This window comes from Linepithema humile, chromosome 6 (assembly GCF_040581485.1).
Source record: "Linepithema humile isolate Giens D197 chromosome 6, Lhum_UNIL_v1.0, whole genome shotgun sequence".
Lineage (NCBI taxonomy): Eukaryota > Metazoa > Arthropoda > Insecta > Hymenoptera > Formicidae > Linepithema > Linepithema humile.
In genome coordinates, this window is record NC_090133.1 from 29421323 (window position 1) to 29439231 (window position 17909).

General features: G+C 36.4%; 1 protein-coding gene across 3 annotated transcripts; it reads right to left on the reverse strand.

Moving 5' to 3' along the window:
* Window positions 1–70: 70 nt before the first annotated feature.
* LOC105671386 (organic cation transporter 1-like) lies at window positions 71–16557 on the reverse strand. Of its 3 annotated transcripts, none has more exons than XM_012365509.2 (9): window positions 13589–16557; window positions 11867–12208; window positions 4841–5099; window positions 3400–3491; window positions 2774–2977; window positions 2410–2653; window positions 2097–2228; window positions 1135–1489; window positions 71–746 (listed from the first exon to the last, which is right to left on the reverse strand). In XM_012365509.2, exons 1-9 carry the CDS (start codon window positions 13712–13714, stop codon window positions 479–481), a joined length of 2022 nt encoding a protein of 673 aa, XP_012220932.1. In that variant the 5' UTR covers window positions 13715–16557; the 3' UTR covers window positions 71–478. The 3 variants fall into 3 exon arrangements, with proteins under 3 accessions (XP_012220932.1, XP_012220931.1, XP_012220933.1); XM_012365508.2 differs by having other exon boundaries at window positions 71–749; window positions 13589–16553; XM_012365510.2 differs by lacking the exon at window positions 11867–12208 and having other exon boundaries at window positions 71–749; window positions 13589–16552.
* Between the last annotated feature and the right edge of the window lie 1352 nt (window positions 16558–17909).

Sequence of the window (17909 nt, forward strand, 5' to 3'; positions counted from 1 at the left end):
TTTGGGTTTTAATTATCGATCGTATACGATCAATCAAGTTTTACACACACACACAATTACGATCCGTCAATGAATAGTAAGATATTTTATTTAAATTATTTGAAATCACAAGTTTTTTTTTTTTTTTAATATCGCAAAGACAAAATGCAAAATCAGGGAGCTAATCGAAAACATAAAAAAGTATTGAATTACACTTTAAAGTTCTCACAGAGCTCGGGCGTTACTCCTCAGTCGACAGGAGTATCAATCATGCAATGTACACGCACATGCACACACCGCGACAACAATTGACAACACTCTCTTGTAGCACAGAAGGAAACAAGATTCGAACTGTGCTCATCGGTAAATTCAGGGGCAAGTTGTACAAAGAAAGTATATTATAATAAATGGAAAAATAAATACAATGCGTGCCTATACTGGAAATTATAATACAACATCGTGAAGAATCAATTATAAGACTGTCTCTCTTTCTCTTATCTCATTGCGACTTCCGGCACACGTTGATTTCTGCCACTACGCTAGACGTCTTTGGCTCAATAATCGTCACGATATTCGTCAGCTCCTCCTCCTTGGCATTTAAGTTCTTCGCCTCTTCCTCCTTTGATAGCAGCATGGTAGCTGGCTTTTCGCCCTCCGGAGTAGTCGCAACTTCCGGTGACACGACTTTTGAGGTGGACGAGTGACTACCTGGTCCGCCGTTTACCAGGAACCTTAGTGGAACGGGCTCAGACTTTTTTGAATCTTTCCTGCTAACATTTTAATTTGATTAAGTTTGTTAGAAAATAAATTATTTACGTTGGTCAATAATTAAAAGAATGGAATTTATCAATTTCAATTTGACAACGGAGTTAATATACGCGTATATATTGAGTTATGTAACAAAAAATATTTTTATATTTTCCAACAATGTTGTTTTTACCTCAGAATAAAAAAATCGTAATACGGGCAGAACAAATTTTCCATCAAATATTTTAATTATTAAAAAACAGACTAAAGTGTTGTAAAAGCATTGGTCACGTGTTAGCAATTCCAAATCTTTGAGTTTTTATATTTCTTATATTGTTAAATTTTTCGTTAAAAACTTATTGCTAAATTTAGGTAAACTAAATTTTTGATTATTAACACATTACTAACTTTGGTACAGTAGGGCAGGACCACAACTTGAAATCAGCCCCGAAAAGCTCACCCTCCTCGATAGTCTGTGGCAAGTGGATGTTGAGTGTTTCAGGCAGAAATACGGAAGTGAGGGCACCGGCGACGCTCAGTGATCCCATCACGATTAGAGGTAAGACTCTCGAATAGACCGCCAGGTGAACAATGTAGGGAAAAGTGAGGAGACCGATGCCAGCGATAAAGGATGCTATACCCATTGCTTGAGACCTCAACACGGTGGGTAATAGCTCGCCGACGAAAACATAGAAAACGGCGAAGGACGCAGCAATGCCGAACTTGCCGATCATCGCCAGACTAACAGTCACCCAGACCGCATCTGCTGCGACAAAGGTTGATCGTGTATACACGGTGTTTGTGTGAAATGAAATTTCAACTGTAATTATCTTACGGATCAAAGTAAAGTATTTCAAGATTCTCTTTCTTAATTTGTTTTATTTAATATTTATGTTTGGATGCAATAATCTAAAACTTGAATTTCACGATAAATTTGTTTTTAATGAGAGAAGTTACGCGGCGTGATAGTAACTAATTTATAAGCAGGTCGAACGTTTATTCATAAACGTCGTGACGTCGGCGCAATTCCCTCTCATATTGAACGCATGACAATATCATGACGAATTCAATAAGCTAATGACGTTGAGGTCGCTGTGACGTAAAAGCGTGCGCAATTCTTAATACTTTTATTCAATTCTGCCAAGATAATCAAATAATACGCAGATGAGCAACGCGACATAAATGACCATTATTGCACAGTTTTACTTATCGGTATTAAGAATATGTAAAATGAGACGAAATAAGGAAATTCGATACAAATATGTAGAGGGAGAATAATTTGCCAACAAAAGTATTCAACAAATAAAGTTACTTTTGTTTGTCAAAAAAATTTGATTAAAAGTAAGATGTAAATTTTGATGAAACAGTACCTTCAGGCACGAACATACAGGACACGCAAGCCAGTCCACCCAACATCATGGTCACGCACAATACCCATCGCCTGCCCAACCTGTCCATCGCGTACCATGTAAGAAAGTATGACGGAATCTCCACAATACCTCCTATACAAAAAGTATAAAAAAACTTTTTACTTCTTTTAAACATTGTTGGCTCCTTTTTTTTACGTAAAAATGTTTTATTTTACTTTTAATACAATGTATTTCTCGGTGTACAGTGAGAAATGTAAAGCACAACGCGTTCAAGATTCAAATAATTTCAAAGCGAAAGGAATGGAACTTTTACCAATAAAGAAGGCCAGATAATCGGAAACACCCAGATTAGTCGTGTTATAGGACAATCCGTTGTATACCACCGCGTTCGCCACCCAATCAAAAGCAAGAATAAAAAACTTTTTCCTGATGTTAGGATTCGTGATTAGGTCCATAGGCGTTGCAGATGGTGGCGGTGATCTGTCCTCCACGTCGATATTGCCGCCATTGGAATTCTTACCGTTACACGATATTCCTTGTCTTTTTAATATTTCTATCTACAAATAATTTGTTGCTATAATTTCATATAATCTTTAGTTATATTAAAAAACTATATTAAATTATTTATATTGAAAAATTATTTATATAAATAATAGTTAAATATTGAACAAAATTACCTCCATCTTTCTAAGAAAATTTGTGGGCACTGTCTTGCCATTGACTTTTGCCATATGTTGAACGATCACTTCCGCTTCATCTATCCTGTTTTTACTGAGAAGCCATCGCGGTGACTCGGGGATGATCCAGTAGTAACTGAAGAGAAGAATGAAAGGCACCGATGTGGCTAACGACAAGGTGTACCAGTGCCTTAACAAGTAGCCCTAACGAAACAAGAGAGTAAAAGCAAATAGAAAAAAAAACCTAATAATTTTGAAAATTTGTGCATGCATCCGCGCATATGTGTGTGTAAAAATTTTGTTTAGAACTTATATATGTTTTTATGCGCGTTTGACAACATTGCGCGCATGTCATTTTAAAGGCGTCTGAATGCATGTTTCTATTTGCATGCGGTGAATGTAATCGACCACTAGCATTTGCATACGAGCGCACTATATGATATACGCTGATGAATCGCTTGCAAAATGATCCGCGTTGCACCCTCGCATTGAATTTATTGTGTGTGCGTTCCGAGCTGTCGTACGATAATGCAAGCTTCGGTGTTTGTGCAACATTGAGATTTTTCTCGAAATGCGTCGATATACATTACTTTGCTGTTTCATATTTTATGAATAAAGATACTTACTAGCAACGCCAAAAGAGACATCGCTGTGGCGAAGAACATGCAAATTACCATCCCAGCGAACGTTCGATATCTCGGTCCCATTAGCTCAAGAGCTGCAATAAAATTTACTGAGTTATTTTGCACATTCTTCATCTTTTGAATTTATTTCCTAAACATTTTTTGGGTGACTCTCCTTTAAATTTTGCTACGATTTTTTTAGTTGTACAAGTTGTACAACTCTAAATTAACATTAGCGTAAAAAATGCAGATTTAGCTTCAAAGATGTGTAACTCGGCGAAAAAAATCGTAACAAAATTAAAAAAAACGTATTTTTTTAAAATAAAATGTTATAGTTTTTAGCATTTGTCACCAACTTTTCGAGAAAAATTTTTATTTTGAGAATAAAACAATGTGTTCTTTTTTCAGACTTAGAAGTGTGAGGATAACAAATTTTGAAAAACAACTAAAAGCACGTAAAAGTACAAGTTTCAAGCTTTAAAATGCTTTTTTAATTTTTCGTTTACGATGATTTTTCGTCGACTTAGAGCGATTTGAAAATTCGTCAATTTTAAGCATCTGAACATTTCGACGCGGCAGAGCAGTGCGGCCGAGAACGGCTGAGTGCGCGCCATTGATACGGCATCGTGCGTATCTCAGCCGTTCTCGGCCGCACTGCTCTGCCGCGTCGAGATGTTCAGATGCTTAAAATTGACGAATTTTCAAACCGCTCTAACTCGACGAAAAATCATCGTAGACGAAAAATTAAAAAAGCATTTTAAAGCTCGAAACTTGTACTTTTACGTGCTTTCGGCTGTTTTAAAAAATTTGTTATCCTCACACTTCTAAGGCTGAAAAAAGAACACATTGTTTTATTCTCAAAATTACGTACATTCAACACTCTGTAGCTCAATAAAAAAATTTTTCCGCAAAATTTATGACAAGTGTCAAAGACTACAAGATTTTACTTACTTAAAACTAATCTTACATTTTGTAAAAAATAACGTTTACCATTGGCAGTAATATTAGTGTAAAAAATTTAAGTTTAGCCGTGTAATTCGACCAAAAAAAATTGTAGCAAATTAAAAAAAATGCGTTTTTTGTGAGTAAAATGTTGGTCGTTTTGACACTTGTCATAAATTTTGTTACACAAATTTTGTGATCAAACTGCAGAGTGTTAAACACATGTAATTTTAAGAACAAAACAATATGTTCTTTTCTTGGGTTTGGGAGTGTAAAGATAAAAAAATGGTCGAAAAACGGTTTAAAATACATGAAAGTACAAACCTCAAGGTTTCAAATGCTTTATAAATTTTTTGTGTGCGATTTTTTGCCAAATTTTACCGGCTTTAAAATTGCTTGATTTTGAACGTCTGAAAAGTATTCCCTATTTTTCGTGGAGTAGTGTATATTTATGTTTAAAATTTGGATTGAAAAGTCTATGGTTTATGCGCGCTCAACATACCAAGTATGAAAGGTATCTGATAAATGGCAGGAAAAAAGAGACCATTCACAGTCCTCAGCGCCGTGTAGATCACGTAATTTGGACTGAAACTCGTAGCAATGGAGAATATCACCTCAAGAAACAAAATAGCGAAGAAAGCCGTCCTTCTACCCCACTTGTCGGCGATCCATCCGAATACTACGTTGCCGAAGAGGCTGCCCACGTAAAAGAATGTCGTCGATGTGGAAGGCCACCAGCTGTTGTCACATACCAAGTCTAACTATGTGGATGTAAAACGCCATTAAACTACTTTGTTAACACAAACGTACATATCGACAAAAAGAAGTCAAATTTGACCGAAAGATATAAATCAATAGAATTAATACTAATTAATAATTGATACAGCTTCTTTATTCTTTCTTTCTTAAAAGAGACAAAGGGTAATAAAATAATAAATATTAAATGCAGCAAAATTGAATTGAGTAGAATTAAATTAAATAAAATCAATAGAATTGAATAAACACAAAAATTGGTAAATTTTCTGAACAACTCGATTAATTTTTCAAATTGATTTTAGATTTGCAAGCAAACAACATTATCTCGTGTTTCAGACTTTATCAAGCAGTTTTTAGAATGAAGTTCTGAAAGTATTCACAATATTAAAATTGCGTAGAATGGTGCCTAATGAAATTTTCTCGCAGGAATTCGTCGACATTGAAAAACAAATGAAAGTGAAAAAGCACCCCGTTACAATGGCATACGTGCAGTATTGTGCGTCGACGTTGACGATGAATCGAAGTGCGTACTCGCACACGTGTGAACACACGCGTCAGCGTTGATCGTCATTTGTTCGTCAGTCCCAGCATCAGCGCGACATACGCACGCGGACGCGCACGTGTTAAAGAATGGAGTAATAGAACGAAACTGAGAAGTGGAGGGATGCTGCTGGACCAGCGGCGCGATAGTGGGGAACGTTTCATATAGTTGCGTTTACGCAGGGGATTACCGACGTAAACGCACTCGTGTTTACAACGAGTGGGGGCACGTGCGTATTCGTGTGCGAACTTTGTATGTAAATTGCAAGCTCTATGAACGCGCGTGTGCGTGCGCGGATCGTGTGTCGCCGCGTGTATTCGTGCATTCGAAGGACGTCAAGGTGTATTGGTAAGTTTCCCACAGTGAGAGATGTCCATCATCCTCGTTTGACAGGAGGAACAACACGGTTCCCCTCTGCGCCCTTTAAAACCTCCGTCTCTCTATCTCTCTCGTTCTTCATCATCATGTTCTGCGGATGATCTCGTGCGGCGAACTCGACTCGTCAATATCGCACAAACATGTTAATGCGGCTGATGACAAATGCTTGTGTTTTAATGCAACATTTTAACCTTTTAACTGTAATTTGAAGAAGTAAAAATGCTTTATGACCAAATAATATATTTTATAATTCTTATAAAAAAAACCAGTAAGGATTATATATTTGGAATTTGTTTAGGACATTGTTTAGGACAGAATTTGAATTTGCAGTCACAAAATTTCAAAATTCTAACTTGTGAACCCAATGCGATAATTAGAAATTCAAGGAACTTGAGATGAAATCTTACTTGAAACACTCGTAATTAAATATCATATAGCTTTCAGCAAAATATCACTTAAAAGCTCACAATCAGCTTTATCGCATGCATTAATTTTTTTTCTTTTATTGGTTTTAACGCTCAATATTTTAGATCCAAGCAAAAATAATATAAAAATTTGAACTTTTGTCTTCTTTTTTTATGTTATATGAAGCAATAAAAAAAATTATGGTCGATTTTTTCAAAGTATCTCAAGTACTTTCAATACTACAATATGTACATACATATAATATTATATATTAGATTCAGCAAATAAGTCAGTATCCGTACTTGCACAATATCGCAAAATAATGAAACTTGACTAACCGAGGAAATCTTGCTTTCGTATTTAAAAAAATTGTTCTTACTAAGAGTTAACGAGGACGCGATTGCATCTGTACCCGGATCTTCGATGAATAACAATTAACAGAAGTAGCTTCAGCGAGTGCTACTCCGAGTCGATGAGCATATTCGAACAAACGAAATCTCAATCGAGTGCCTATTAGCGTGGACAAATAAAGTCTTCCGGTGGGTGTTAATAGCTTTGACACGAAGTTTGATTTAAGCAAATTGCCACTCACGGACTTTTGAGGTCTGCGCGAAACGCGCAAAAGATAAATTGCGCGGAAAGATAGGAGAGCACCCGTTGATAATACTATCGAGTTATTGTCAAGGACAGTGCATGCGCCTATAAGAACACTAATAACGCGTGTGTATTTTGTCACCCTGACACACTTTGAAATCAATATTGATATGACCGCGGTATCGTTCATTACCGCGATTGTTTGCGCGGTTCGTTACATAAGTTCGGAACCGAATCCAATGAGTTGTGATAATTATATTTGTGAAGCAATATTTCTGGAAAAATTTCCCACGTCTGACTTTACCCCCATTTTAATTCAACTTCTATTCACTATATTCATCTAGGACTGCAACGACTTCTATGCGCGGCGCCGAGTATACAAGCTACGTATTTGTACATTCCGGATTTGTACGTTCCGGACGCAGACATATGACGCAAAGAGTCACCGAAGCAAATCCTGTCCTTCCCGTTCTTCGTTCTTCATCGCTTTTTACCGTATGCACCTGTTTGCTTTATTTATTTATTCCTTTAACCATTTATATAATACATCGTATTTTATTTTTCACAGTACGATTTGAAATTCTTTCATTAAAAATTGATGTGAAAAATACTATTTAATTAGGTAAATTTGTAGATATTTTTTTTTGTCATTACTCCAGTTTAAATTGTCCATTCTAAATTGAATTACTGATGCTAAAAATGTAATATATAGACAAGTATAATTCTTGAAAGTTAATTAGTTCAACTACAATTATGAATATGTTAAAAATATATAAAATTATGCATGTAAATAACAGAAAGTAAATGTAAATTATTTTGGCTTGGTTATAATTAGATCCGGACAGGAAGTGATAGAATATGTGGTGTATTCGTCTTCGGCGAAGCTACTTGTTACACGTTGTGCACGGAAAAGACAATGACCCGGTCTCGTACGGTGTGGTATCATTAGAGTTCCTAAATCAAGTACAATAAATTATCGGATCAGAAGCAAGGTATACAAACTACCCACACGATTATTTGCGGCTAGCCGGCTAGCATCTCTCGCTCGTTGACAGATATATCCGCGACAATACCCTCTAGGCTAGATAAGTACATATAAAAAAAGAGTTTTTGTTTCTTAACAAAACGTATCATGTGCAGCAATAATTAAAATTAGCTGCAAATATTCGACAGTTGGAAAAAATTGTAGCACATGACGCTTTATACACGACATGCGACACATTACGTGTCGATGTACGACAATTATCTTCGAAAATGCAAATTGCGTTTGATAGACGTGTTACTCGTGCGATAAAAATAGCATAATAAAGACACACAGAAAATATGAAAGCGAAGAATTTGCAAACAACGAGATGCAAAAGAAAAAAATGAACGAGAGGTAGAGGGGGAGGAGAGGGAGAGAAACGGAAGTTTATCACGTTAAATCCGGTAACGGCTAAATACGTAGGAACATATATCCTCTGCATGAAAAGAGAGCTGGTAGTTTGTGCGAGGCGTTGATGTGACATATCACATGACCGGATGCGGGGGTAGGTAAATTGGTCGGCAATTGCTGACGCCACCAGAGCTGCAACCTATCGGCCAGTCACTCGGTCGCTGATCAACCTTGTTCACCTGTTGACGGTTTCTCCTTGATGAATTCACGCGAATCGACCCTTCAACGAAATCTTAGAAACCCGTGGCGTTAATGCAAAACGCGCGTCAGCGCATAACGTCATTCCTCGTAATTTCGAAGAACGCATGATGAATGCTAATGTAATCGATTTACAATTGATTCGTTCACAAATCTCTCAAGTTTCTCACTATTTGCAATTACGAAGTTATAGTAATTTGTTAACGCAATCATTTTAATCGAATCTAAAAAACGATATTTTGATTTCAGTAATATTTTAATTTCCTAATTTGATAATGTAATATGTCAACATTTGACGCGCGTACAAACAAACGAAATTTATTTGCCACGTTTATCGCGTTAAATTCAATCCCTCTGCAAAGGAAACTAAATTTAGTTATTGTCGCGTATTTTATGTAAATTTAAATAAACTTTGTGGATGACTAATTGCAAGAATGGAAACGCAACGGTTTCACGAAGCGTGCAAACATCAGAGGGCAGACAGGACGAGCAAATATGCAATGAGCATAAATGTGATATCGTGTAAAGCACTGATAAATTTAATTCCTTGTTTATTGAGTATTGTAAAAAGAGCAGGGAATAATTATGATTTATGGTAATTCTGATTTATCAGATGTAATGTCATAAAAAAGTACTTAGAATTGTATTAATACCCATGCTCATTAATGCAAACATATTTTCGTCAAAAACGTCGTTTCTCACATTTTTTGTTTGTACTGTCATCAGATTGTGACATCATTTTGTTTGTACTATTAGATTTCAAATCTGCAAGATTCTATACAAAATGCGAAAAACACCGTGCAAGCGACGACAGGGTTATTTGTGGAAATTGATTTTAAAAGTTTGAAAATTATTAACAATTTTTAACCAACTGTGATCAGTAGAATGATAATTACGATAACGACAACTTTTATCTGTAGCGATTTTACCAGTTGCGATATGACATATCTAATTATTATATATCGAATAATTTACCTTATATGACGCGCTACAAAATAATAATCCGTTTGGTAAAATTAAACAGAAGAGAAAAAAAAGCACGCCTAGATTCTCAACCCCAAGCGTTGCAAGTGTTACGCCAATAGCTCACCGCGTTGTCTAATTGCGGCAATTTAATAATGTCTTAATGGACACTTACGACTGCCGCCACGTGACTGCGAGGTTTACCGACGACCCAGTTATTTTCTTCAGTATTCAAATATGGAGCAAATTTTCTTTCGGAAACGTGATAAGCGGAGTTGACATTAGTTAACATAGACTAGTATAGCCTTTTTCAAAACAAAGGCGACTGCAAAATCGTAGAGAATAGCGCAGATCGTAAGATTAGAATACAATCAACTACGCTTTATTTATATTTTTATCTATATATAGATAGATATAATATAATAGTGTTTTTGTGTGTATTAAAGCGCGACATCGCGCAACAAAATAGCAAAATGTTGAATCAAAATAGCATAAAGTTTCCGCGTCTTTTATACTTTGCGATGCGATTTCTATTGCCGTTGTAAAATATTCAAATTGTGTGTGTATAAATTTTTTTAATTCAGCGAAAGATTAAAAAACGCATATTTTACATTTCTTTTTATTACTTTTAAATTATTTCATGTTGCAGTAGAATCTCATAATTTCCATACCGGAAACATTTATGAACGATGACGAAGATTTCATGAAAGCGAGGTGACTGGCCCTCTTTACAGACAGAGGATGTGATAAATCATTTAGAATACATCATCGTAGTTGAAGATGTAGTTAATTTTCCTCTTAACCTTGGATTATATTGAAAAAAATTATTTCGCTTATTTGCATATTAATTTGTAACATGTTCTGCTTTAATAATTTTAATGATTAAAATTAATAATTTACTTTTGATCACTTCTTCTTCTACTTAAAGTTAATTACGTTCATCAGTAACTTCTGATACTGCAAACTTACTAACATTTTCTTTTACGGCCTTCCATATATTTTTATTGCCACGAGGACAATTTGAATACTTTACAACGGCAATAGAAATCGCATCGCAAAGTATAAAAGACGCGGAAACTATATGCCATTTTGATTCAACATTTTGCTATTTTGTTGCGCGATGTCGCGCTTAATCGGATCTAATCGCGCGTAATCCGCGCTCCGCCGTTTAATTCGTTCGCGCCAATCATTCTCGTCATCACCGGCAAATACTTCACGGAAAGCAAGTTTGTCCGTACGAGATCATTGCAAAGACACGTAACTTCGTTCTGCGAACGGAATCGCAGCAGCTCGTCGCGATGTAACTCTGGTGCACAGCCGTCGGGACAAGCCAAAGGCCAAGGCGATGTGGTCGTGAAATCCGATGCTGTGCGATGAAGAAATTTGCCAACGACAATTAAGACGTCGTATTAAGCAAATTGCCAAAGCATGTTTTGCACTATGATTATGTTAGGGCTACCCCGCTCGCGCGAGAATCAACCTTGTCCCTTTTGCGTCTGATTATACACGTATCAATCAAGTATAGATATAATAATAAGATTTTCAAGTTATTGCTGAGCGTAGAAAAAAATTTGTAATTATTGCGGATGCAATAATTTGAGCTTTACGATCAGTTTAAACAAATGTAGCCCATTCTAATTTTTTAATGACAATGTCGCAGTTCTATTTTTTTATGACACGTTACACCTCGGACATGAGCACATTAAACTACTTGTTTTGATCACTCGTCAAGACAAAATTACCCTATTCACAGTAATTTAAATTTGTTTGTGACATAACGACATAACAATAGCGATGTTATCATTAGGAAGTTACGGAGTAGCCATGCAGAACGCCAAGTCCAGATTATGTTATATTTCAAATGCATTAATTTAAATACTTTCTAAAAGAATCGAGTACTATAGATTATATATTTTTGTGCCAAATTATTTACACTATTGTACTGTGCCTGTCATACATTTTTACTTGTATGAATCTTTACTCATAATACTCTTCAATTTTGCAAGTGAAATTTATATACGTTCAATTTATATATTGTAAGGAAAAAGGGAAAATCACTTTTCTTCACTGAAAATAAAACTGGCACTTGGACCTTTGCATTCGAGAACTACCATTGCCCACTCGCAATCAGCGCTCCAGCCAGACGTGAGTGCCTCAAGTGCCTCATTATGAAGGAAACAATCGCGAGCAAACGGCATGCAGTTTTTTTTTTTTTTTTTTTTTTTTTTTTTTGGTGAAAGAGAGAAAGTCGAGTTTACCTCGGTCACGAGAGTGCTATCGTAGTCCCTGGTGTCATAATTCCATCCGTACCGACATTTGCTTATTGGCCAGTCGGGACTGCTAACTGGCAGCGGCCGACTTGGATGAAACGACGATGGGCTGTCGGTCGCGTTGTGTAAATCGGCGCGCTGGAGCCACGATTCGATTATCGCCGTGTAATTCACGTCGTACATTTGACACTTTGAGTAAACTCTTCTACCGTCAGGCTTGACCGAATAGGGCAGCGAGAGCGCTTTTCTCTGCTCCAGTGACATCAGATCCGTCAAGTTTTCGAGTTCTGGTATCCTACACCAGTGTTCCGGCGAGGCACTCACGAACACCTCACAAATCGAGAGTTTTAATTAAAATTAATTATTAAATCCGCGCGTTTGATTACTTTCATACTTATCTGTTTATTACTCGCAATATTGTCGATTTAACAATTTAATTTCTATTATGAACAAATTCAGTCTTCAGACTGTGCGAGAATCAACATATTCGACATTTTAGATATTTTATATAAAATTTAAATTAAAATATATTAAGACTGAAATAATGAAATAAATTCAAGGGAATAAATAAGAAGTTAAACAACCGTTGCTAGATGGTCGTGCTAGTGTATTTAAAGACAAATAGTAAAAACAACGTTTCGACCTGTTATCTTCAAGTTCATAATAAATGAAATATTACATTACAATTAAAATCATAGTTTGAAAAAGGAGAGCCAAGTTCCATTGGAAAAGTCAGAGATTTAACGATTAAAGGCAGAAAACTTGAACTTGTGTGTCAGTAGATAAATTAACAGTTACTATGATTTAATCAACACACATCAGCGATGTTTTATAATAATTCGTTTAATTCTTTCGTGAAAGCGTTTTAATTTGTAATGTAATATTTCATTTATTATGAACTTGAAGAAGACCTGATAACAGGTCGAAACGTTGTTTTTACTACACGGAGAAAATTTTATATCAAAAATTACTATGTACGGTAGTAGCCGCGGACTATGAAGGAATTATAAAAATTTTTACTATGTTTTTCACATGTGAAACATAGTAAAAATTTTTGGTCCGCAGCTTCATGGTTCGCGATTAATGCCGTACATAATAATTTTTGATATAAAATTTTCTCCGTGTATTTGTCTTTGAGTACACTAGCATGACCATCTAGCAACGATTGTTTAGCTTCTTATTTATTCCCTCGAATTTATTTCATTTAAATCGGCATGGGAAATATTTCATTGAATGTATTTGTTTATTATCGTATGCATTATCAGAGCAAATAAACAAGCTATTAATTAAAGAAAATTGTTAAATTTTTCCGCCCTCAAATTACACACGTAATCTCGTCGATCTCATCGTCAATTTTATTTATTTGCTAAGAAAATGCATAATTTGATGTTTTTTTTGCATTTATGTTAATTATCGCGGTTAATATATTGCAATTTCGTCACACACACACACACACACACACACACACACACACACAATAAAATTTTTCAAATAAAATATATTTATTTTATTTATAACTTATATCATTATTTTGAGAGACGCGTTTGAAATTTTATCCCGCATCGATAATTTTTTTCCCAACATCTTGCTATTGCTATAAAGTTGCAATTTCCGTCTGAACAACAATCTTCAAAGGCCATGTAAGGTGGCCCTCAAGGCGATTTTACAGTGGTATCTAGCCGAAGAAGTAGCCTCAGGTAATATACTTACTTGTGAGAACGCCAAGAACGCGGCCGGCAGGGTGGCGGGTATGCACAGTAAGTAGTACATGATATTCTGATATCGGCCCTTCTCGCCCACATGTACCAGTACCTCGTCGAAGTCGATCGAGCTCATCTTGCCGGCGATGCCGCGACTCTGCCGTGTTTCAACAGCTCGACGACGACGATCGTGCACGATGCGACGGTGGCGTGGTACACCTTCGAATTACACGGCATGACCGCCGTCGCTCATCCTCGAAGGCAGCCACGCCGAATCACAAACGCACGTTTCTTCGTCCCCTTCACGCTCGACGCCAAAGAAGCTTCCTCCTCTTCGTCTTTTTCACTCCCGCCTCCACCCCCTCCCTCTCCTCTTCTTTGTTCTCCTCCGCCTTCTTGTCCTCCCCGCTGCTTTGCTTCCCCCCCAAGGTACCCCCGAATCGGGCTGCTTCGCGAAGCAGTGGATTTTCCACGATTTCACGATTTTACGAGCGCACGTTACAACGCAGTCTCGATCACCTGGTACAACGGACTCAAGGTCGTGCGAGTTACCATCAAGATCATTATTAAGCTTAATGAGTCGCTGTTGATCGAAATCGAGACGCTGATCCGCATCTGACTGGAATGAATTCCACGTTGCATATCATGTTTCATGTCGCACGAATCCTGTCAAGTCGCGATCAACGCCGACAAAGCAGTTCTCGAGAGCTTACTGAAAGCGTTAAGTAAATCGCAACACATTTGTGGATTGGTTTGATTCCGCGCGTTTAACTCGAGACATCGTATCACAAGGAATCAAAGATGAAAAAACTTGCAAATTGAAGTTAGGAAAAAAAGGGAAATTGATGAAGAAGGAAGGTGACAACAATTCACTCGATCGTTGAGTAGTCTGATCGCACACGGTCCTTTTTCACTTACGATGCGACGCTCTCACTTCACTTTCACCTCATCGTCGTTACAAGAAAAGCGAGTTTTGTTCTTCGTCAATCCTCTCCTGGAAACTTTGCGATTCTGTCACGTTTTTACGGGTAGTAAGGGGATTATCTTGAACAATCACTTCGAATGGTCTCAAGCGTCATCGAAATGCACTCACGGTTCAAGTCCTCTAATCACGCAAACTTGTTCCATCGAAAATCCGATACACTCGATCGTGACACTCGATCGCGGCACTCGATCGCGATACTCGATTGTCCACGTTCACTCACCCTTGCGTGACTGTTTACGGAAGTGACGCGCGTCCACTTGATTCTTTTTCTCTCTCTCTCTCCCACTTTTTTTCTCCCAATGCACGTTCTCTTGCACTCACTGCAGTTCGTTGCAACTGAACACTTCTCGGTACCGCTTGCGACTCACTCGCGACAACGCAGTGGCTCCTCGTTTCGCAACTCGAGGGACCGTCCCTTCATTCTCGTTTACGCCCCTCGTCCGCTTACCACGTCACGATCGCGATCACGAGCGCATAGACCCCGGACGGATCAGACTGCTAAGCACGTCGTCGTCCTCGCTACAGAGCGACATATACACCGCGGGCGTCGCGATCACGACGATCAGCCGTCGTCGGGAAAGACCTCGTCTCGTCTGATTCTACTACACATCATCTTCGTCGGAGTCTCGCCACCTCCTCTCTCTCGGCCGTCGATCAAGAGTCGCCGCCGTCGTTTCTCGGTAAAACGCGTCGCCGTAGTTTCCGGACGATCATCCGCCTGGCCACATCTTTGTCCCTCTCTCTTTTTCTCTCTCTCTCTCTTTCTCTCTCTCTCCTTTCCCCTTTCCACCTCTCTCTCTCTCTCTCTCCCCCTCCCCCCCTCTCTTTCTCTTTCTCTCTCTCTCTCTCTCTCTCTCTCTCTCTCTCTCTCTGCAAACAAAATTTTCTTTATAGTGCACGCTATCGTCCATTGTAAGTGCTCTGTTATTCGTGCTAGTTTTCGCGTGTGACGCGGAGATAACATCGGTGGATTCTGACGTAAGGGGCAGTTCCGCGTCTACCAAGCAAATCTTGGGAAAACATTAGATACGCAAGACAATTATCTCTAAGAATGATAAAGCTTAAAAAAATAAACATCATCAAATGACAGCGCGCAAAATTATCTCTTGGCACCAAGAATGAAAGAAACTCTGGACGATCTATTTTTTTCTTGAAAAATGTTCAATCTTTTCATCGATAAAATCTATATATGTCAAAAAATAACAAACGATAAATTCTTATTGTCAAAAAATTGTCAACATGCAGTAGTAATATTCTTCGAACGCTACGGTATTCAAAACTCACATGTGACATTTTTTAATTTAGAAAATCGAGCACGTGAGCACGGTAAATCGTATGAGAAAAGTCATCAAAAAGCAAATCCGGTAGTAAAGGAAAATAATACTATGAATATTCTTGTTGCAGTTCTAATCAACGTGAATTAGCAAAAACTTCAGGCATTAGTCGGTCTTCGATTCAACGGATTTTCAAACAACAAAAATTTGTATTATTTTATTCTAACTCAAGAGATTGTTGAACCAGATTACATAGCATCGCATAGCATTTTGTCAGTGGATGCATGTTGCCATGAAAAATAATGAATGAATTTTTTTGAAATAATGAATTTTTCCAAAATTCTTTTTTTCGATGAAACCACATTTCCAAACATTGAAATAAGCACAACAATTTTTACTACTAACATAAGTATCCGTAATCTGTTTCTTACCGATGGTCGCTGAATGTTTAGTGTGGAATCATTGATGATTTTGTACGTATTTTTTCGAAGGAACTGTCACTAAAAAAGTATACTGATATGCTCGTAATTAAAAAAAATTATTAAAAAAACAAATATTTCAAACATAGATTATAGAAATAAACGGTTTTATATATTCTTTCAAAGACATTGTTTTCAATTCGCGATTTATTTCTTTGCTGCTGGTTAATTTGTTATTTGCGGTACTTTATTTCCATAAATATGCTTAATCTTATTCAACTGTCAACACGAATATATTTGATTAATTATACCTTTTTACCATTTTTAAAGATGTGTCGTATAACAGATATTTTCTTAATTACATCACAATTAAATATTAAAAAATTTTTTTAGTAAAAACAAATATGTATGGCATCGATTGATCCTTAAATCTCAATCTGTCAATTTATATCTCAAATATCATGAGAGATCTAAAGAAATTCTTATTTCATTTTTTATTATTTGAATCTATTAATCATGGCAAATTGATAAAATATACAAAATGTGCAAATGTATAAACCGAAGAAATTGTAGAAACGACAAGGCAGCAATAAAACATAATTATTGATAGAGGAAGTAAACAGAAGACGTGATTTTGCGTCTTCCAACAAAAGTACATATTTCTTATTATCTCTGTAGCGCGTTGCGCTATTTTTAGCATCGAAACATATAGATGCAGCGATGGAAACAGAACGTAAATCTTACATGCTTGTGCTAAGAAAACTACGTGTTTCGATAATGACAAGACTGTCTTTGTAAGCTGAAAAAGTGTACTTTTTTGCTTCATCTAAAATTCAGTCATTTGACATTTAAACTGGACTGAATAAAGCAGTATAGTATTATGTTCGATTTGATTGTCAAACTCCTTATTGTTTAAAAGTTTAATTAATATTAACGAAAATGATTTAAAATAACTTAGTTATTGTCCATACACGTGTATATATATATATGTATATATATATATATACATATATATATATATATATATATATATACATATATATATATATATATACATATACATACATATATACACACATGTAGAAGGTGAAATGTCAAACATACCGCGTATAAATAAGATGATAACAAGAATAAGGAGACATTATTGCATTAAACTTGCATCAATTTATAAAAATGCTTCCCTATCAATCATGAGAATAATAATAATATGCAATGGTTCAAATTTACGTCAGCTGATGCATAAACTAAGTAGAGAATAATAAACACACTTCTCTATTTGTTGTAAGCTTGTTCATAAGTTACTATCATTCAGTGCAATTACGAATTAATCATGCTATCGTATAATTTTATTATTTACATGGCATAAAAACTCCATATGTGTGTGCATCGTTATTTATGGTACGTGTCGGATGTATCTAAATGTGTTCAGCTATAAACTGCTAATGAAATAAGTATGTCTATCACGATATATGTATCACGATTTATTACTGTCGTCACCGATTTATTACTTTGCAGCATTGATTACATTTCAATATCTATTAAAATGCTAATAGTTTAATATTAAAAAATATCTGATATACATATTTTTCGCGAGATCTTTGCAATTAACCGTTATTGTTCTGTACGAAAATATAATTTTATATGTGTATATAT